Consider the following 21,821-nt stretch of genomic DNA (forward strand, 5'->3'; position numbering starts at 1 on the left):
GCTGCTTTCATGGGCTGGTGTTGAGTGTCTGCAGCTTTTTCAGGCACATGGTGCAAGCTGTCGGTGGATCTATTATTCTGGGGTCTGGAGGATGGTAGCCCTCTTTCACAGGTCCACTGCATGGTGCCCCAGTAGGTACTCTGTGTGGGGGCTCTAATCCTACATTTCCTTTTCACGCTGCCCTAGCAGAGGTTCTCCATGAGAGACCCACCCCTGCAGCAAACTTCTGCCTGGGCGTCTAGGCATTTCCATACATCTCTGAAATCTAGGCAGAGTTCCCAAACACCAATTCTTGACTTCTGTGCACTGGCAAGCTCATCACCACTTGTATTCCTCAGAGGCTTGGGGCTTTCACCCTCTTAAGCCACAGCCTGAGCTCTCTATTGGCCCCTTTCAGCCATGGCTAGAGCAGCTGGGACACAGGACAACAAGTCCCTAGGCTGCACACAGCAGGGGACCCTGCCCAAGAAACAACTTTTTCTTCATAGGCCTCCAGGCCTGTGATAAGGGTAGGGGCTGCCATGAAGACCTCTGGCATGCCCTGGAAACATTTTTCCCATTGTCTTGGGGATTAACATTTGGCCCCCTGTTACTTATGCAATTCTACTCAGAAAATGGAATTCTCTTTTCTATTGCATTGTCAGGCTGCAGAGTTTCTGCTCTGATTCTCTTATAAAACTGGATGCCTTTAACAGCACCCAGGTCATATCTTGAATACTTTACTGCTTATAAATTTCTTCCAGCAGATACTGTAAATCATCTCTCTCAAGTTAAAAGTTCCATAAATGTTTAGGGCAGGGACAAAATACCCCAGTCTCTTTGCCAAAACATAGCAAGAATCACCTTTACTCCAGTTCCCAACAAGTTTCTCATTTCCATCTGAGACCACTTCAGCCTGGATGTTATTGTCCGTATTGCTTATCAGCATTTTGGTCAAAGCCATTCAACAAATCTCTAGGAAGTTCCAAACTGTCCTACATTGTCCTGCTTCTTCAGAGCCCTCCAAACTGTTCTAACCTCTGCCTGTTACTCAGTTCCAAAGTTGCTTCCACATTTTTTGGGTATATTTTCAGCAGCGCCCCAATCTACTGGTACCAATTTCTGTATTAGTCCATTTTCACACTGCTGATAAAAATACCTAGACTGGGAAGTTTACAAAAGAAAGAGGTTTAATTGTACTTAACAGTTTCACATGGCCGGGGAAGCCTCATAATCATAGCAGAAGATAAGGAAGAGCAAGTCATGTCTTACATGGATGGCAGCAGGCAAAGATAACTTGTGCAAAGAAACTCCCATTTTTAAAATCATCAGATCTTGTGAATCCCATTCACTATCATGAGAACAGCATGGGAAAGACCCACCCCCATGATTCAATGATCTCCCAACAGGTCCCTCTCATAACATGAGGGAATTATGGGAACTGCAAGATGAGATTTGGGGCACAGAGCCAAACTATAAGTGTTGAAAAACATGCACTTTCAATGAAGAGTACTTTCAAACAGGCTTTATGTGAGCAACATGGCTGTTTATTCACCTGGGTGCAGGTGGGCTAAAGTCGGAAAGGGCATTAGCAGAGGGCAGTGGGATAGGAGTTTGTTTTGTAGGTTTGGGTAGTTTTTTGGGGGTTGAGGGTGCTGCAGAGTAAGTTCAGTTACAGTGGTAGGGGGGTAGGGGCAAGGAGTATACATGACCACAAGTTCAGTTACAATGGCAGGTTTGGGTGAGAGGTATTTACATCATCATAAGAACAGTTAAGATGGCAGGGTTGGGTGAGAGGCTTGTCTGGGGAAGCTCTGCTGGGTGATCAGGGACAATGGTGAACGCAGGCAGGGGGTGGGAGACATTAGCCAAGGCAAGCAGGTCTTCAGACTTTCAGTCTCCAGGCTTACATATGGAGACCTGACAATATCAACTTACATCACTTTTACCCATCAAATGTCATTTGTGTTTATGTATTTCTCCCATCTCTACTGGCATTTCCTATCCAAGATATAATCACCTCTCACCTAGAATACTGCTCCACTTACCTGACTGGTCTCTGTGCATTATCCTTATTTCCTTCCCATCATTCTCCACACCGCAGCCAAATTAGTCTTTGGAAAAAAATACATTTTTTTATGCTTAGAACTCTTCAATAGCTTCCCACTGATGTAACAGTAAAGATAAAAATTTTAGCCTACAAGGCCCCATATAAGGCCTTCTTACTATTGTTCCTGCCTTTTCTTTTCCACTGTCATTTTGGTTCTTTTTATTCTTTTCAATTATGCTAGACTTTTTATCAGATCCTTTAATATGCATTCTTTCTCCTTCCCCCTAGACTTCACATGTGCTGTTCCCTCTGCCTTGAACACTCATCCTTCTAACCTTTTGCCTATTTAACTCCTGCCTGTCCTTCCACACCTACAGCAAGCCTTCTTTGACTCACAAAGTCAAGTTTACTTGTTTTACATATTTATAGCACCTTATGCCTCTTTTTTGTGACACCTCAACACCACTTTAATTCAACAATTAATTGTGTAAATAGTTGGTTATGTCCTTTTTTTAAGGTCCGTGAGATCAGGGCCTCTGTCTCTCTTATTTCTTACTAACTCTGGTGCCTAGCATAGTGTTTCTAAGAAAGTAGGTACTCTGTAAATATTTTGGATTAAAAATATCTTTGAAAGGTTTGCTGGTGTATCTCTGCCTTCACAAGAGGAAAAGATGTGTGTGTGTGTGTGTGTGTGTGTGTGTGTGTGTATGTGGATATATATGTGTGTGTGTGTGTGTATGTGGATATATATATGTATATGTGTGTGTGTGTGTGTGTGCGTGTGTGTGTGTGTGTAAAGCCCTATGTGTTATAACAATTCAAACTTGATCTTGATCTTGACCAAGTCAATGATCAGGAGGAATCTGATTTAGGAAGGAGTAGTAGAAATCAAGGGCAATTAGGTAAAATATAGACATTTTGAGCACAGGATGTTTTTGTAAACTGTATGAGTTTAGGTTAAATGCAAGCAGGGCAAGAGAGTAATGACTCAAGATCTAGCTCTGGAAGAAAAGAAACTGATAGAAAAATGGTGAAAAAATTAGGGATTCTTTTTGATTGCTGGGCTCCATTGTCCATATGCAAAATGGGTAGCATTAGAGATTGAACATAAGGAAGACAGTAAGGCAACAGACCAGGGAAGAAAAGCAAGACTGGCCACATATTGTGGAAAGCTAGGGAGAATATAGCTTTCACTTCATGTGGACTGCCTGGGACTCTGTTCATCCCTAGCCATATGGCAGTTTGGCATAGAGGAACAGAGTATTCTCAGAATTATCAGTGATTTCTTAAAACTGTGCCATTGGACCTGGGTAACATTAGCCCAAAGATATGTACGAAGTACTAGTGATTTAGTAAAATTCTAGACAATCATAAATAAATACATGAGATCCCAGATAATAGAAAAACTGATATCAAACTTTATAAATATTATAATACTGTAAATTCACAAATTAATTTTATTTATAACAAGGATACTAGCAAAAGTTCTCTTATGCTGGTCCTGTGGTTGGCCCAAGATTTGTAGATGTAAATAGTGACTTGTAAGAGAGGAAGAAAAGGACAGAATAGCAAACTCTAAATTATGCTTGTTTATGGATATGTTAAGTATTTGAATTGTTAATACAGAAGGCTCCTTTATCTTTGAGAAATGTATTCCAAGACCCCCATTGGATTCCTGAAATCATAGAGAGTACCAAAATCTACATATACTATATTTTTTTCTATATACACTCATGATAAAGTTTAATTCATAAATTAGGCACAGTTAGAGACTAACAATAACTAAATAGGACAATTATAATAACATAGCATAATAAAAGTTATGTGAATGTTGTCTGTCTTCCTCAAAATATCATATTGTACTATACTCATCCTTCTTTTTGTGTTGATGTGAGATAATTAAATGCCTACCTGATTACATAAAATGAGGCAAAGGATGTTGGTATTGTGATGTAGCATTAGACTACTATTGACCTTCTGATGGTATGTCAGAGGGAAGACCATCTGCTTTGAGTGATCCTGGATTATTGAGCCATGGTAGTGTCCATGGCTGGATGTCAGGAGAAGATGATGATGATGACTGAGTGTGTTGCACAGACAGTGTGGAGATGCTGGACAAAAGGATGATTCACGTTCTGAGCTGGAAGGAGCAGGGCAGCATGAGGTTTTATCACACTACTCAGAACAGCATAAAATTTTTAAAAATGACTTTATTTTTGAAAATTTCTATTTAATATTTTTTAAACTCAGCTGATGACAGGTAACTTAAACTATAGAAAGCAAAACTGTGCATGAGAGAGAACTACTGTATGCATGTTGATACTAGAGAAGAAATTTTGGAAAGACACTTCCTGTTCATGGTCTGCCTGGTGGACGCTTCTACTGCAGGTATAGAAAAGAAATTTTACTCCAAATGCACATTTTATTTAATAAGGTGTAGCTGCCTGGTCTGCTATATAAGAGAAGGATTCTGATGTTAGGTATAGGCTCAAAGATTAGAGTGATATGATTAAAATGCTCGGAATGGGCCCAGGATGAAGTTATGGAAGCACTTGGTCACAAATTATTCCTCCTTGTAATATATTGTGATGGAACTTATCTCCCCCAATCAAATAGCTGAAATCCATTCTTTTATTTATTCAACAAGAACATTTTATTTATTCAACAACAACAGCTTAGATGTGCCTCGCACTATGTTATATACTAGACATATAAAAATTAAAAAAAGATACAGTCTTTGCACTTAAAAACAATTAGAAATAACAGTGTTATTACATTTAAGAAAATACTGTCTCTGCATGAAAAGTATTGTGAAGTGCTATATTTTCTTCCTATTTTTCTCTAATCAAATTCTGCTGAATAAAATCTGCTTGGTTTAATTAGATACTGAAGGTAGACTAAAAACTGTTATTCTCAACTCATTTGGAATTCAAGGTGAAAGTTATTACAAAATTTATAAATCATGGTGAATTGTCATTCAGTAGAGAACACTGTTATCTATGGATATGGGCTACACTCAACTAACAGTTGTATTTTGGCACATACTCTAAACCTCCACAGCAAAACAACAACAACAAAAATCATTGTGCTTGGACAGTTGTTAAAGATGGAAAAATGATTCCAGGAAACAGAAGTCCAATTAAGAGCGTATCTGTGCATATAGAACAATCTCTCTCTATATATTTTCCTCTCCTTCTCCCATTAAGATTATCCCCAACCCCTACTCCAGGCATCCTGGAGTTTATTTTTCATTGAGGATCATGGTTTTGTTCACTTTGTGTTTGTTGATTGGACTCTGCTATGGGTTGATGACTGTGAAATAAAGAATCCCTCAATTTCCTCTTTTGTGACTGTTTATTCCTTTCGCTAACTCCAGTATATCAGATAGTTGATAGTTCATGCTCTTTCAACTTGCGTGCTATTTCTTCTTTTTATCTAATCTTTGGACTGAAGTATTGATATTATTTTGCTTCTGACCTTTAGGGGGAAACACAATTAGGCATTCTCCAAAGGAAAGTGAAAATATGTGAAGGTTACTTAACCTTCAAATGCCTCCTGAAGGTTGGAGAATTGACTAGTACGTTGACACTAGACAAATTTTCATAGCCTACTTCATGGGCCATATTTAGCTTTTCTTGCCTCATTGGACTTGAGGCACCTCTCTTCCTCCTCAACTCTCTAAATATGATTAAATTGATACATTGAAATGAGTAGGGAATGCTGAATGCTGTTTTTTTTTTTTTTTGTTGTTGTTGTTTTATTAATCTAATCTGCTCTTCAGTCCTGTGGACCTAGATAAAACTCTGAAATTGATTGTGCTTCCAACATTGAAAAATGGGGTACATCATTATGCCAGTAGTCCAGTTTGAATCCCCGAACCTGCAAACTTCCACACTATACTTTGATCGTTGTGTCTTTATTTTTTCCTGAAGTGTTATTATGAGAATACCCTATGCACTATCACTACCTTGAGATATGGTAAAATTCTCATTGTCACTGGACTGCAAACTATTCAAGGGCAGAGACAGGGTCTCACTATTTCTTTGTGGCCCTAGTGCTGCACTGTTAGCATAAAGCAGCTGCTCAAGAAATTTTGGGTGAATGAATGAAAACAATCCAAATCTATTTTCACTTAAAATATAAATAAATGTTATAAGCACTATTTCTACGAACTCCCTCCCCCAAAACAAATTTAAAAAATCAGTTGTATCAGTTTCTTACCAACTGTTGAGAACTATTTTCAAGCTTGTGATTCTATATGTGGCCATTAGATTCTATCTTCCACCCAATTTCTACATTTCCTTTTCTCAGCTCCCCTGCCACACACCATTATGATGTATTATAGAGGATGATATGGAAAGAGGCTGTACCTTTCGTTATTCAAAAGGCAGTTCTGAATCTGGACAAAGGAGATGATCTCCTAGAAACATGGGTTTACTTAGAATGACTTCACTTGAGATGATACTACATGGATCTTCTTCATTCAATGAACCCGTAGCCTTTTGTTGGGTATGGAGAAATTGGCTTTTATTTTTTTAATCACAAATGAAAAGATGCAATAGTATATGTTGAAACCCATGACTTGCCTTATAAATGGGCATGACAGGTAATTAATTGCATGAAGAATTCAGAGATGGCATAATCGTGGCCAAATCTATCCTTTTCTTTACCTCCCTTGTCTGCCATCGATCATCTGACGCCACAACATCTGCAGGAAATTTGTGCTTATGTTTCTCTCCTTTGGGACATCTTTTACAATGTAGTTAATACAAATATGGGCAAATTACCCAATTTCAGTCTGAAATGTGTAACATATATAACATATACTCTCTCTACAATCACACTATAGTACTGAAGACATACAGTAAGAGAATTTAAAAGTAAGATATATTGTATATGAATTATTGGAATAAGAACAAGTTAATTTTGAGAGCATTGGAAGGGAGGAACAGGTGAAAAATGTGAGCTGAGGAATCCTGGAAAATGTATGCTTATGTCTAGTGGCAAAAGCTACTGGACAGTCAAGAGGATAATCTCTGAAACAACTTTGAGCCAAAGCTGCCTGGGGCATGATTCTTAAAGAGGAGCTGGGAGACTCCTGTCCTACATAATAATCAATGACCATCTATAGTAGCATTGTGTTTTTGGAAGGGATACCATTGGGTACATTTTCAGGTGCACATGTTTGCTTCATAGTTCAGGCTATTTCTTGAAATATCAATAATTTTACAAATAATTATTCTCAATTATTTTAAATAATACACAATTAAAATATATTTGTATTGTTTTCCTTCATTCAATCAAAACTCTCTAAATATTATTCTCTTTACCTACTATCTGAACTGAAGTATTGTAGGGCCATTTTCTGGCCCTTTCTCTGTGCCTTTCTCTCTTTTTGAGCACTCAATCTGTTCTAACAGGGTGGCACTAGAAAGAGCAAGAACCTGTCTCTTCTGAATCAATCGCCTTTCTTTAAAAAAGAAGATAGATGCAAGGGGTACATGTGAAGGTTTGTTATATGGATATATTGACTAATTTTGGAGTTTGGGCCTCTATTAAACTCATCACTCAATACATTCTGGGGATGTAGTTACATATACATATACCTAGTTATGTATTCTGGGTACGAAAAGATGTGCTATATGAGAAGGACCCATGGACTTCCTACAGTGAACATAGTACCCAATAGGTTGTTTCTCAAACCTTGCCTCTATCTTTTAGAGTCTCTGGTGTCTATTGTTTTCATCTTCATGTCCATGTGTACTTATTGTTAAGCTTCCATTTATAAGCTAAAACACATGGTATTAATGTGTTAATTCTCTTAGGATAATGGCCTCCAGCTGCAACCATGTTGCTGCAAAGGATGTGATTTCCTTCCTTCTTATGGATGCATAGTTGAATCCTTTTATTTTCATCCACCTATTTTATTTTCATGTAGCGCCATCTTTCAGATCTTCTCTGCTCTATAAGGAAAGGCATTAACATTCGCCAAGTACATGTGAAGTGACAGTAGCTATGTAGTGAATATTTCTTATTTTTTAAAATTATACTTTGAGTTCTGGGATACATGAGCAGAACATGCAGGTTTGTTACATAGGTATACTCATGCCATGGTGGATTGCTGCACTCATCAACCCATGATCTACATTAGGTATTTCTCATAATGCTATCCCTCCCCTACTCCCCAAACCCTGACAGACCTGGGTGTGTGATGTTCCCCTCCCTGTGTCCATGTGTTCTCGTTGTTCACTTCCACTTATGAGTGAACATAAGTGGCTTTTTTATGGCTGCATAGTATTCCATGGTGTGTATGTGCCACATTTTCTTTATCTAGTCTATCATTGATGGACATTTGGGTTGGTTCCAAGTCTTTGCTACTGTGAATAGTGCTGCAATAAACATACGTGTACATGTGTCTTTATAGTAGAATGATTTATATTCTTTTGGGCATATACTCAGTAATGAGATTGCTGGGTCAAATGATAATTCTGGTTCTAAATCCTTGAGGAATTGCCACACTGTCTTCCACAATGGATGAACTAATTTGCACTTCCACTAACAGTGTTAAAGCGTTCCTGTTTCTCCACATCCTCTCCAGCATCTGTTGTTTCCTGACTTTTTAATGATTGACATTCTAACTGGCGTGAGATGATATCTCATTGTGGTTTTGATTTACATTTCTCTATTGACCAGTGATGATGAGCCTTTTTTCATATGCTAGTTGGCTGCATAAATGTCTTATTTTGAGAAGTGTCTGTTCATATGCTTTGCCCACTTTTTGTTGGTGGTGTTTGTTTTTTTCTTGTAAGTTTGTTTAAGTTTCTTGTAGATTCTGGATATTAGCCTTTTGTCAGATGGATAGACTGCAAAAATGTTCTCCCATTCTGTGGGTTGCCTGTTCACTCATGATAGTTTCTTTTGCTGTACAGAAGCCCTTTAGTTTAATTAGATCCCTTTTGTCAATTTTAGTTTTTGTTGCCATTGCTTTTGATGTTTTAGTCATGAAGTCTTTACCCATGCCTCTGTCCTGAATGGCATTGCCTAGATTTTCTTTTAGGGTTTTTATGGTTATACTTCTTAGGTTTAAGTCTTTATTCCATCCTGAGTTAATTTTTATATGAGGTGTAAGGAAGGGATCCAGTTTTAGCTTTCTGCACATGGCTAGCCAGTTTTCCCAACACCATTTATTAAATAGGGAATCCTTTCCTCTTTGCTTGTTTTTGTCAGGTTTGTCAAAGATCAGATGGTTGTAGATTTGTGGTGTCATTTCTGAGGCCTCTGTTCAGTTTCATGGATCCATATATCTGTTTTGTTACTGGTACCATGCTGTTTTGGTATATAGTTTGAAGTATAGCTGGAAGTATAGTTTGAAATCAGGCAGCATGATGCCTCCGGCTTTGTTCTTTTTGCTTAGAATTGTCTTGGCTTTACAGGCTCTTTTTTGAATCCATATGAAATTTAAAGTAGTTTTTCCTAATTCTGTGAAGAAAGTCAATGGTAGTTTGATAGGGATAGCACTGAATCTATAAATTACTTTAGGCAGTATGGCCATTTTCACAATATTGATTTTTCCTATGCATGAGCATGGAATGTTTTTCCATTTGTTTGTGTCCTCTCTTATTTCCTTGAGCAGTGGTTTGTAGTTCTCCTTGAAGAGGTCCTTCACATCCCTTGTAAGTTGTATTCCTAGGTATTTTACTCTCTTTGTAGCAATTGCGAATGGGAGTTCACTCATTATTTGGCTCTCTGTTTTTCTATTATTGGTATATAGGAATGCTTGTGATTTTTGCACATTGATTTTGTATACTGAGACTTTGCTGAAGTTGCTTATCAACTTAAGGGAATTTTAGGCTGAGATGATGGGGTTTCTAAATATACAATTATGTCACCTGCAAATAGAGACAATTTGACTTTCTCTCTTCCTGTATGAATATGCTTTATTTCCTTCTCTTGCCTGATTGCCCTGCCCTGAACTTCTAACACTATGTTGAATAGGGGTGGTGAGAGAAGGCATCCTTGTCTTGTGCCAGTTTTCAAAGGGAATGCTTCCAGCTTTTGCCCTTTCAGTATGATACTGGCTGTGGGTTTGTCCTAAATAGCTCCTATTTTGAAATACATTCCATCAATACCTAGTTTATTGAGAGTTTTTAGCATGAAGGGCTGTTGAATTTTATCAAAGGTCTTTTCTGCATCTATTGGGATAATCATGTGGTTTTTGTCATTGGTTCGTTTATGCGATGGATTGCGTTTATAGATTTGTGAATGTTGAACCAGCCTTGCATCCCAGGGATGAAGCTGATTTGATCATGGTGGATAAACATTTTGATGCTCTGCTGGGTTCATTTTATTTTATTGAGGATTTTCATCAGGGATATTGACCTTAAATTTTCTTTTTTGTTTTATCTCTGCCAGATTTTGGTATCAGGATGATACTGGCCTCATAAAATGAGTTAGAGAGGAGTCCCTCTTTTTCTAGTGTTTGAAATTGTTTCAGAAAGAATGGTACTAGCTCCTCTTTGTACTTCTGGTAGAATTTGGCTGTGAATCCATCTGGTCCTGGGATTTTTTTACTTGGTAGGGTATTAATTACTCCCTCAATTTCAGAACTTTTTATAGGTCTATTCAGGAATTCAGCTTCTTCCTGGTGTAGTCTTGGGAGGGTGTATGTGTCCAGGAATTTATTCATTTCTTCTAGATTTTCTAGTTTATTTGTGAAGAGGTGTTTCTAGTATTCTCTGATGTTAGTTGTATTTCTGTGGGATCAGTGGTGATATGCCCTTTATCATTTTTTATTGTGTCCATTTAATTCCTCTCTCTTTTCTTCTTTATTAGTCTGGCTAGTGGTCTATCCATTTTGTTAATCTTTTCAAAAAACCAGCTCCTGTATTCATTGATTTTTTTGAAGGGTTTTTCGTGTCTCTATCTCCTTCAGTTCTGCTCTGATCTTATTTATGCCTTATCTTATGCTAGCTTTTGAATTTTTTTCCTCTTGCTTCTCTAGTTTTTTAAATTGTGATGTTAGGGTGTCGATTTTAGATCTTTCCTGCTTTGTCCTGCGGGGATTTAGTACTGTAATTTCCCTTTAAACATTGCTTTAGTTGTGTCCCAGAGATTCTGGTATGTTGTGTCTTTGCTCTCATTTGTTTCAAAGAACTTATTTATTTTGTTATATACCCAGTAGTCATTTGGGAGCAGGTTGTTCAGTTTCCATGCAGTTGTACAGTTTTCAGTGAGTTTCTTAATCCTGAGTTCTAATTTGATTGCACTGTGGTCTGAGAGACTGTTATGATTTCTGTTCATTTGCATTTGCTGAGGAGTGTTTTACTTTCGATTATGTGGTCAATTTTAGAATAAGTGTGATGTGGTGCTGAGAAGAATGTATATTCTGTTGATTTGGAGTGGAGAGTCCTGTAGATGTATATTAGGTCTGCTTGGTCCAGAGTTGAGTTCAAGTTCTGAATATCCTTGTAATTTTCCATCTTGGTTATCTGTCTAATATTGACAGAGGGGTGTTAAAGTCTCTCACTATTATTGTTTGGGAGTCTGTCTCTTTGTAGCATTCTCAGAACTTGCTTTTTGAATCTGTATGCTCCTGTATTGTGTGCATATGTATTTAAGATAGTTAGCTCCTCTTGTTGCATTGATCCCTTTACCATTATGTAATCTCCTTCTTTGTCTCTTTTGGTCTTTGTTGGTTTAAAGTCTGTTTTATCAGAGACTAGGATTGCAAACCCTGTGTTTTTTTGCTTTCAATTTTCCTGATAAATCTTCCTCCATCCCTTTATTTTGAGCCTATGTGTGTCTTTGCACATGAGGTATGTCTCCTGAATACAACACACCGATGAGTCTTGGCTCTTTACCGAATTTGCCAGTCTGTCTCATTTAATTGGGGCATTTAGCCCATTTACATTTAAGGTTAATTTTGTTTTGTGTAAATTTGATTCTGTCATTATGATGCTAACTGGTTATTTTGCCGGTTAGTTGATGCAGTTTCTTCACATTGTCAATGGTCTTTACAATTTGGTATGTTTTTGCCATAGCTGGAACAGGTTTTTCCTTTCCGTATTTAGTGCTTCCTTCGGGAACTCTTGTAAGGCAGGCCTGGTGGTGACAAAAATCTCTCAGCATTTGCTCTTCTGTAAAAGATTTTATTTCTCCTTTGCTTATAGAGCTTAGTGTTCCTGGATATGAAATTCTGGGTTGAAAGTTATTTTCTTTAAGAATGTTGAATATTGGCTCCCATCTCTTCTGGCTTATAGAGTTTCTGTCGAGAGATCTGCTGTTAGTCTGATGGGCTCCCCTTTGTGCACAACCCGACCTTTCTCTTTGGCTGCCCTTAACATTTTTTCCTTCATTTCAACCTTGCTGAATGTGACAATTATGTGTCTTGGTGTTGCTCATCTTGAGGAGTGTCTTAGTGGTGTTCTTTGTATTTCCTGAATTTGAATGTTGGCCTATCTTGCTAGGTTGGGGAAGTTCTCCTGGATAATACCCTGAAGAGTGTTTTCCAACTTGGTTCCATTCTCCCTGTCACTTTCAGATATACCAATTAAACATAGGTTTGGACTTTTCACATAGTCCCATATTTCTTGGAGGCTTTGTTTGTTCCTTTTTGTTTATTTTTTCTAATCTTATCTTCATGCTTTATTAAGTTGATCTTCACTCTCTGATATCCTTTCTTCCATTTGATCAATTTGGCTATTGATACTTGTGTATGCTTCACAAAGTTCTCATGCTGGTTTTTTAGCTCCATTGGGTCACTTATATTCTTCTCGAAGCTGGTTATTCTAGTTATCAATTCCTCTAATCTTTTTTCAAGGTTCTTAGCTTCTTTGCATTGGGTTAGAACATGCTCCTTCAGCTCATAGGAGTTTTTTATTAATTACCTTTTAAAGCCTACTTCTGTCAGTTTGTCAAACTCATTCTCCATCTGGTTTTGTTCCCTTGCTGGCAAAGAGTTGTGATCCTTTGCAGGAGAAGAGGCGTTCTGGTTTTTGGAATTTTCAGCCTTTTTGCATTGGTTTTTCATCATCTTCTGGGATTTATCTATCTTTGTTCTTTGATGTTGGTGATCTTCAGATGGGGTTTTCGTGTGGACATCTTTTTGTTGATGTTGATGCTCTTCCTTTCTGTGTGTTAGTTTTTCTTCTAACAGCCAGGCTTCTCTGCTGCAGGTCTGCTGAAGGTCCACTCTAGACCCTGTTTGCCTGGTTATCACCAGCGAAGGCTACAAAACAGCAAAGATGTCTGCCTGTTACTTCCTTTGGAAGCTTCATCACAGAAGGGAACTCCCCAGTTGCCAGCTGGAGCTCTCCTGTATGAGGTGTCTATCAACCCCTGCTGTGAGGTATCTCCCAGTCAGGAGGCACAATGATCAGGGACCCACTTGAGGAGGCAGAGTCTGTCCCTTAGCAGAGCCTGGGCACTGTGCTGGGAGATCCACTGCTCTCTTCAGAGCTGGCAGGCAGGAACATTGAAGTCTGCTGAAGCTGAGCCCACAGCCACCCTTTTCCCCATGTGCTCTGTCCTAGGGAGTGAGAGGCAGTATTGGGCCAGGTGTCTTGGACTCCCCTGTGGCTATACAGAAAACAGAACATTATCTTATCTGTCCAAAATGTATTTTTTTCAGGCTATGAGTTTTCAAAGCCTTTACATTTCAAAATACACCCACTATATCTAATTACCAAAATGTTATGTTCAACTTCCCCTACCCTGTAACCATTCTATAGATTTATGATTTTGTAGACTTTGACCATCTTAACTATCATCTTTCTTCTCTCTGCATCAGGTGCTTCATGTGTGGATCACATTTTTTGGCTCTTTCTGTTGCTTTTCTCTGCGCCATCTCTAACTCCACTACATTTTTCTTGCAGTTTTTTCTGCTAGAATTGCAAAACAGGTTACTGATGCACGGGATAATGAGTTTTGTTTTGTTTCCAGTGCCCAATCATGATGCTCAGACTACTGTTACTTTTTGGACTCAATAGCAACTTTTTTTTTTTTTTTTTTTTTTTAGAACACAGAAGGGTACAGGTGACACTCAGCAACCTCATGTCCACTTCAAACCTCAGTGCTGCAGTATATATGTTTAGAAGGGTATCTATCTAGTTGGAGAGCAGCTGAGGCCTTCTATATGGCAATCAAATGTGTCCATTCTCCTCACCATCCCACTTCTCTAGCCCCAGCTCACACCACTCAGCCCCTCGCCCAGTGTCCTCCAGCCACATGTTGCCCTTGTTTCAGTTCCTTATAGCTGCCAAGCTCCTTCCCACCATAGGATCTTTATACATGCTCGCCCTTTGCTGAGGCTGCCAATCATCTTGTGAGCTCTTACTCATCCTTTAAATTCCGGATTAAATGCTGTCTTCACACCTTGTCTTATTCTTCACAGCACCTATCATGTAACATTTGCAAGCAAATAATGATTGATATGTTTATTTGCTTAAGACCTACCATCCTGATGCATTATAAACAACTCGATGAGGATGGAGATTCTCTTGTTCACCTATGTAGTCCCAGTGCCCAGCATAGTATTTGATATCCAGTTACAGGTCAGTAATGTTTCCTAAATGAGGGAATAAATTAAAGGAAGGAAATAATAAGCCTCTGGACACGGTTGTACTCTTACCCTGGTTCCATTTCTTGCCCTAAGTAGTGAGTTTATAACCAGCCTCTTTCTCAGATGTTGCAGACTTGACATCAGCTCTCTCTTGGACTTCCAGACTTCAGGGCTCTATAGCAAAAGCCAGTGAGTAGAATGAAGGTGGAAGCCAGAACAGATTAGGAAATGAAGCCAGCTTCAGAGGCTCACCTTACAAGAGCAGTTGCCTTGTCCATTGCAGTATAAAAGGCATGCCAAGATCAGGCATAGTTTGGACAGACAGCAGCGATCACAAAGAATCCAACTTGGCAGGCAGGGCATAGAAGTGGCAGTCCTTGCCATGAAAAGATGCTGGAAATTCAGATAAATGGCAGCATCATGGCTCTGAGCTTTCTCTATATTTACAGACATAGTTAAGTCAGAGAGTTGGAGTTCTAAGAGTGGGATTCAGTCTTCAGGGTTGGCAGAAGTGAGGTAGGACCTCAGGCCAAAGCCAAGCAGGTGGGCTCAGGAAAGGGGAATGGAGCCCTGGGCAAAGCAACTCAGGCAAAAGCCCAGATTCTCACTCTGATGAATCCAACACAGAGGGTGAGAGCAAGCTGCTGACAGTGACAAGAATGCTAGAGCAATTCAAATGTTAAATGAGTGCAGGGACTCATCCTTGGCACCTGAAACCCAAAGAGTGAATAAAAGTCATTCTTAAAAATGTACCATCTTTGGGTTTGATTCTTGAAAATTCTACCTACTAGTTATGTATTCTGGGTATTAAAAAATGGGCTTTGTTAGAAGGACCCATACACTTCCATTTAAAAACAATTATTTTTAATTAAAATAATTTTTATTACTATAAGAGCAGGTTTTATAAAATTACAGATTCAGGGGTACATATGCAGGTTTGTTATTTGAGTATATTGCATAACGCTGGGGTTCGGACTTCTATGGAACCCATCACCCAGATAGTGAACATAGTACCTAATATGTTGTTTTTCAACCCTTGTATCCATATCCTTTCCTCTCCTTTCTTAGAGTCCTCAGTGTCTATTGTTTTCACCTTTATGTCCATATATTCACTTTGTTTAGCTCCCACTTGTAAGTGAGAAAATGCGGTGCTTAATTTTCTGTTTCTGTGCTGATTCACTTCGGAAAATGGCCTCTGGCTTCACCCATGTTGCTGCAAAGGACATGATTTCATTCTTTTTAACAGCTGCATCGTATTCCATGTGGTATGTGTACCACATTTTCTTTATCCTACTGTTGTTGAACACTTAGGTTGATTCAATAACTTTTGTATTATGAAGAGTTCTGCAATAAACATGACTGCAGGTATCTTTTTTGTAAAATGATCTGTAGATTGCTTATAAAAGCAATTTTACATGCATTACAGAAAGTCAAAACATTGAAGTTAAATTTAACTAAATGAAGCAACATATTTTAATCACCACTGATATAATCTTTATTATATTTCCTTCCAGATATACAATTTTTGTACAATAATGAGATTTTGTATTATGTGCTTTTTGTTAGCTTTTTGTCTGTTAAGAGTTTCCATCTTTGCAATATAATAAATGTTAAAATTAGCTAATATTCATTCTATATTCAGATTGCCCCAATTGTCTTCTTTCACTGTCTTTACAGCATTCCACCCAAATCAGGATCTAATCCAGGCCCAGACCTTGCATCTAGTGGTTATGCCCCTGAAGTCTCTTTTGATTCGCACATTCCCTTTTTCCTCTGATACTGACCTGCTGCCCTGCAGAATATCTCACTTTCTGGATTTGTTTAGTTCCTTTTCAGTGAAGTCATTTAGTTTATTTATCTTCTTTATTGCCTATGTGTAGGTTAGATTAAATCTAAATAATTGGTGGTGGCTTCTATTGAATATTTTGAGCCAGAATACATCCTAGCTAGGTATGCCATATAAACTCTATTGCCTCAATCAGGAGAAACATCTAGTTGATCCATCATTAGGGATGCTATGCTTGATTATGGGTCTAGGGTCTTGCTTCTTTTTAATAGGATCTCAGGCTGACACAATAGGAACATGACTCTCACATCAATGAGTTCCACTCATTGTTACCCCCTCCTCCACCACCATCTCCTACCAGTCCTCATTCCCCTGAACAGACCTTCCAAGCAAGAAAGACAAAAGGGAATAAAGTATAGTAAAAGGCCCAGCAATAAAACTGGAAAGTTTAAGTCTTTTGGCTCTTAGTCTGAAACTTCATTCTAAATTTACTATACTTGATATAAGCAGGCAGGGTCCATGTCCACATTAGATTTCAGTCTTCCCAGCTGTTGTCGGGGTCAAAATAGCATGGCTTTGGTATCTTATGCAGACACCACAAGGCAGCCTGCATAAGATACGAATGTTCTCCCAAACAACTTTTGAAAAAAACATAAGCTGATACAGAAAGCAGATTCAACCATCTTGTAAACTGATCACACCAAAATATGAACTTTGCTTTTTTTGACTCATTATGCAAAATTGAGAAAGAGGAGTCACAACTATACTGTGTGGAATTTAGCCTGGGAGATGAAGACCACCTAGATCCTGCTTTCGTTCTTTGCTTTGTTTGTTCCTTAACCAATGACAAGATACAACCTTGGTCAAATATTTTCACCATCTTAGTTTCAGTTTTCGTATCTGTAACATGGGGTATATGACACAGTGTACAGTTGTCATGAGGATTTAACTACATCTGTGAAGCACCTACATTATAGTAACTCCCAGTTCCCTTCTCCTCTCATTGGCAGGGACTGAGATTACTGATATGCTTCCCGCCATGCCCAGCACTGGTTCCAAGTGGGACTGGGTCTGCAGGTGGCATTTACTAGTATATATAGCAGAGAAAGCTGGAGAAAATTGGAGTAGAGGGATGGAGGCAGAGGCTGACCACTGTTATTATATAAGCTAAAATTTTATTAGAAGTGTATGATAAAAAATGTGCTATGACATATAACCTTTTAAGATAACCATGGACCTCGAATTTTGTTGTTTTTTAATGTATTTGGGACATTAAAGGCAAATTCAGTCATTTAGGGCCCAGGACCAGGAATAAAGTCATCTGTATTGGATCTTGACATCTTATTATACCTCTCAGGCACAATACTTGCTCATACACACTATTTTAACAAAATCAGTGAGAGATGTCCATTTTATGATATTTTAGGCACTTCATTTAGCTTTTCAAGTGGTAAGTCTGAAACCTATATGTCCCTAATAATGCTTACAGTCCTAATGAATGTGGGCCACCATTGCTAGTTTTAAAGGTATGTGTTTGTTGGTGGAGAATATCCACACCTCCAATTAACATTTGGAATGTAAATAACATTACAAACATTGTGAATAATCTTTATTTTTCTGATACATTTGATATTACTGAAGGCTAGTAGTTGTATTGATTATAAATGGACTCTGGGGCACACAGACCTAAGTTTGAATTCCAGGTTCCCCACTTACTAGCAGTGTGACTTAAACAAAGTTTAGACCCAAAAGTTCACCTTGCCTCTGGGAATCTTGGCTTCTCATTTTTAGAAAAGAACTGATTATTGTAACTACTGCAAGGCTTGTTGTGAATATTAAATGAGAGATAGCATAAATGAAACATGGCATCTGGTGCATAGTAAGTATTCAAAAGTTGGTTGCTATTTTAATTATCATTATTATTTTTCCCAAGGGAACACAATTTACAAATGTTCCTTTTCCCTGGAATCTTTATCCCAACTCTGATTCTCAATGATTTACTACTGTTAGTCCAATTGGTGAGAAATCAGTGGGGAGACCAAGCATTGTAATTTCTGCCCATGAGGTCTATAGAGGGAATTCTTTTCAATAGCTCTAATTAATGAGTTGGCAAGTCTGATAAAGCACCAGAGAATGGGGAGAGAAAGGGGTGTTCATAGAAAGTGTTAGTGTTTTTGTTTAACGTATGTGACACTTGAAGCATTAGGATGCCGTCATTATGGCACGTGCCACCTCCCCACTCCCCAAAATTACCATAACTTGTACCTTCCAAATTGAATAGAGTCATTCATAGTTATCACATGGGAGCTTCTGTTAAACCTAAAGGCCACACGTAATGTGAGTACAGTGGGACTGCTGGATTCAAAATATCTCTCTTTTCCCTAGTATTCACTGACTATTCTGCATGTAATAAAGGGTATTTAATGCATATTAAGTTTTTCATAACTAATGTGTCTTCTGAAGTTTAAGCAGGTACAGAAAGTGAAAGTAAACATAATGCCTCATTTCTTGGTAATGAATTTTTCAAGTCTGTATATATCACCTACATTGTACAAGTCACAGATGCAAACGGAAGAATTAACAGCTTTATTTTAACATCCCCAAATCTCTTAACTCCAGTACCTTTATGAATTATTATGTTTTTTGGTAACTTCTTAAGAATAAATGCTCATTATTGGTGGCTTTGTGTATAAAGAATTAATTCAACCAGTCCAACTGCCCTTATGTTATTCTGTGTGTTACTCTAAAGACTAAGATTTTTTTAGGTTAGGGAGAGATATGTATAGAGCCTCAGAGTCATCAATCCCTACAAATGTTTTTTTGCCTTTTCTGCTTTTTCCTAGAAAAACCAGCAGACACCCCCTCTGAGGAAGAGGACTTTGGTAAGTTATAGTCTGAGTATTAAGTGCTAAGAATCTTTCATGACAGTCTATCTATTGAGACATATGTGATTCTTTTAAAATCTAGGAATACCTAAATATTTGGTTGATAAAGAATAATTGCTGACTGAAGCTCTTTTGGATCCTTCTTTCAACTGTCTGGTTTCTCTTTCCTGAAAGTGTTCCCTCTTTTTGGAGTTGTAAATGAATTTCCCAGGAAAAACATCATGCAGCTACTGATATTTTGTTACCCCAGCTCACCCCACACATCTTGTCTTCTTTCCCTCCTTTCAGCTCAGTTTGTGACTTTGACATATGTGAGTCTTGTTCAAATCTCTTTCCAATAAAGACCTTCACTCTCCAGCTTTCATGACACCCTGAGTGTATTATTCAGTCTTCTTTTTCTGATAGCCAGCTCTCTCCTTAGTCCCATAGAGTTGAGCCTTGCTACTCAAAGTGTGGTCCGTAGACCAGCAGCGTGAGTAGGACCTGGGAGTTAGAAATGCAGCATCTCAAGTCCCACTCCAGACTTACTGAATCAGAATCTGTACCTTCAGAAGATTCTCAGGTGATTCATGTGCAAATAAACATTTCAGCAGCACTGGCTTCAAGAATTTCTCTTCCTTTGTGCAATCTCATTGCCCCTGAGATATACAAATAAGTACTTTTATATTGTGACTTCCAACATTACTTTGATTCCCAACCCTCAATTAAAAATATTATTATATATGTGATGAGAATGTTAAGTCTATGAGCGATTTTAAAGTATGCAATACATTATTATAAACTGTGATCACCATAGAGAGGTGATGGATATGTCAATCAGCTTAACTTAATCTTTCTACAATGTATACATAGAGCAAGACATCACACTGTACCCCATAAAGATACACAATTATTGTTTGTCGATTCAATAAATAAACGTAAGAAAATATGATCCTACATGTACTTCCCTGCCTCTGTTCTCAAAACCCATTTATTGACTCTCATATATTTTAATTTTACCTACTTAGATGCTGCTGTTTGTTCTCAGATAGCATTTTACCGTTTCAAAATTCCTTCATATAGATGTTGTTATTTAATCATATATGATCATGTAAGGTAGAAAGGTAGGTAATGTAATCTTTTGTAGAGGTTGTTTTGTAAATGTCCATTTGTAATTTTCTAATCTTAGGGATTGATATAAAAAGGTAAAAAATGCGTCAGCAGATTTATTTTCTTACTCTAAAACAGAGTAGAAGTCAAGTCTTTTTGTGCCTTCGGAAATCTGAATTATTCTGCTTCAAAATGTATCATGGATCAAAATAATGTTTTTTTGCTCAGTATGATCTGAGTTATGTTTTTATTCATATACCTCGTCTTCTCACTTAGAATAAAGTAATTAGGCCTAAAATAAAACCCTTATCTTTCTGACAAGGTTTTTGAGATAAATGAGCCAATGAGGAAAAAACACTCCACTTCTGATATAAAGTAGCCTAAGGAGAGAAGTACCACTGAATGCTGCTTCTGCTTGGATGGACAGAAGTAAAAGAAAGAGAAAAAGTTCAACATAGGATATTGTACTATGCCACTTCCATTCTCCCAGAGAAGGCAGTAATGGGATAACTCTGCTGAGTCATGCCCCAGGAGGAACTGTTAGTTTTGCAGCCACTAAACGTGCACCTTAGCAGAGGGAAACACTCTCAGATCCTGAGATCTGAGGTGAACTCTGTAATCAGGGGTGAGTGGGTAAACAGGCCTGGCATTTCGATTGGGTGGATGATGCCATTTTTGTCTTTTCTTTTTGGTTCATTCACTTCACATTTATACTTCTTTTTAAGAGCCTGGTGTTAAAGAAAGCTTTAACTACTAACCACTGTGCTAACAATGTGGGTAAGCTGGGGAGAATTGGAGTTTTATTGAGGTTAACCCATAGGAAACATTCTTCAACAGCCTTCTATTCCAAAGAAGCTGAGGCCCAGAAAAGCCAGTGGCTTGTTCCCATGTGCTCCACCTCCTCTTCTGTTACACGGAAGGGTTGTCCTCATCCTTTCCAAGGCTCATAGTACCTCTGTCAGCGCTGCCTCTTCAAAGACTGTGCTCTTGCAATTATCCCCTCTCTCTCTTGCTTAAATGAAAGGTGCCTTAATACAGCTGTGTGAAACTTATTTTTAAAAAATGTTCAATTAACCCTTTCATCATGCTAAAACTCAAAAGAACTGTTTGTTGGCACTAACTCCGCTTTTCTCCCATTCTCTCATAAACCCACTCCAACTGGAATTGTATCTGCATTAATTCATGAAACAGTTTCTTATCATATCCATAGACTGTATCTTTCTCTTCCATTACAGAATTCTCTTCTTTGCCCTACCGTCTCTCAGCAGCATTTAGCATGGTCAGCCACTCTTCTTTTTTAAACATTTTCTTCTGCTTCCATGATATCACAATTTCCAGGATTTCCTCCTGTCTCTGATCTCTCCTCCTTTGCACAATTGCTCACACTTAAAAAGTCTGGGTGTTGGAGAGTGCCCAGGATGCATTTTCTCTGACTTTCCTAATTAATTTTATCTGATACCATAGTTTTAAATA

At 38.2% G+C, this 21,821-nt stretch overlaps 1 protein-coding gene and 1 long non-coding RNA gene across 4 annotated transcripts in view; one reads left to right on the forward strand and one right to left on the reverse strand.

The window, feature by feature from the left end:
- SLC44A5 (solute carrier family 44 member 5) overlaps nt 1-21,821 on the forward strand; it is a 408,769-nt gene that overhangs the window by 192,035 nt on the left and 194,913 nt on the right. For 2 of the 3 annotated variants that reach the window (XM_032296574.1, XM_032296575.1), the window contains exon 1: nt 15,904-19,256. The exons of the other annotated variant lie outside the window; for it this stretch is intronic. In XM_032296574.1, the coding sequence (XP_032152465.1) occupies nt 19,187-19,256 (70 nt within the window). In that variant the 5' untranslated portion in view covers nt 15,904-19,186. Of the gene's footprint in view, nt 1-15,903; nt 19,257-21,821 lie in introns of those variants that run through there. 3 annotated transcript variants of the gene reach the window in all.
- LOC116563827 lies at nt 1,706-19,531 on the reverse strand. The gene is made up of 3 exons (XR_004274590.1): nt 19,520-19,531; nt 18,971-18,980; nt 1,706-1,912 (listed from the first exon to the last, which is right to left on the reverse strand). It is a non-coding gene; the product is annotated as an uncharacterized LOC116563827 (long non-coding RNA).

Source organism: Sapajus apella, unplaced genomic scaffold (genome assembly GCF_009761245.1).
Source record: "Sapajus apella isolate SASKATOON/1434 unplaced genomic scaffold, GSC_monkey_1.0 scaffold36, whole genome shotgun sequence".
Lineage (NCBI taxonomy): Eukaryota > Metazoa > Chordata > Mammalia > Primates > Cebidae > Sapajus > Sapajus apella.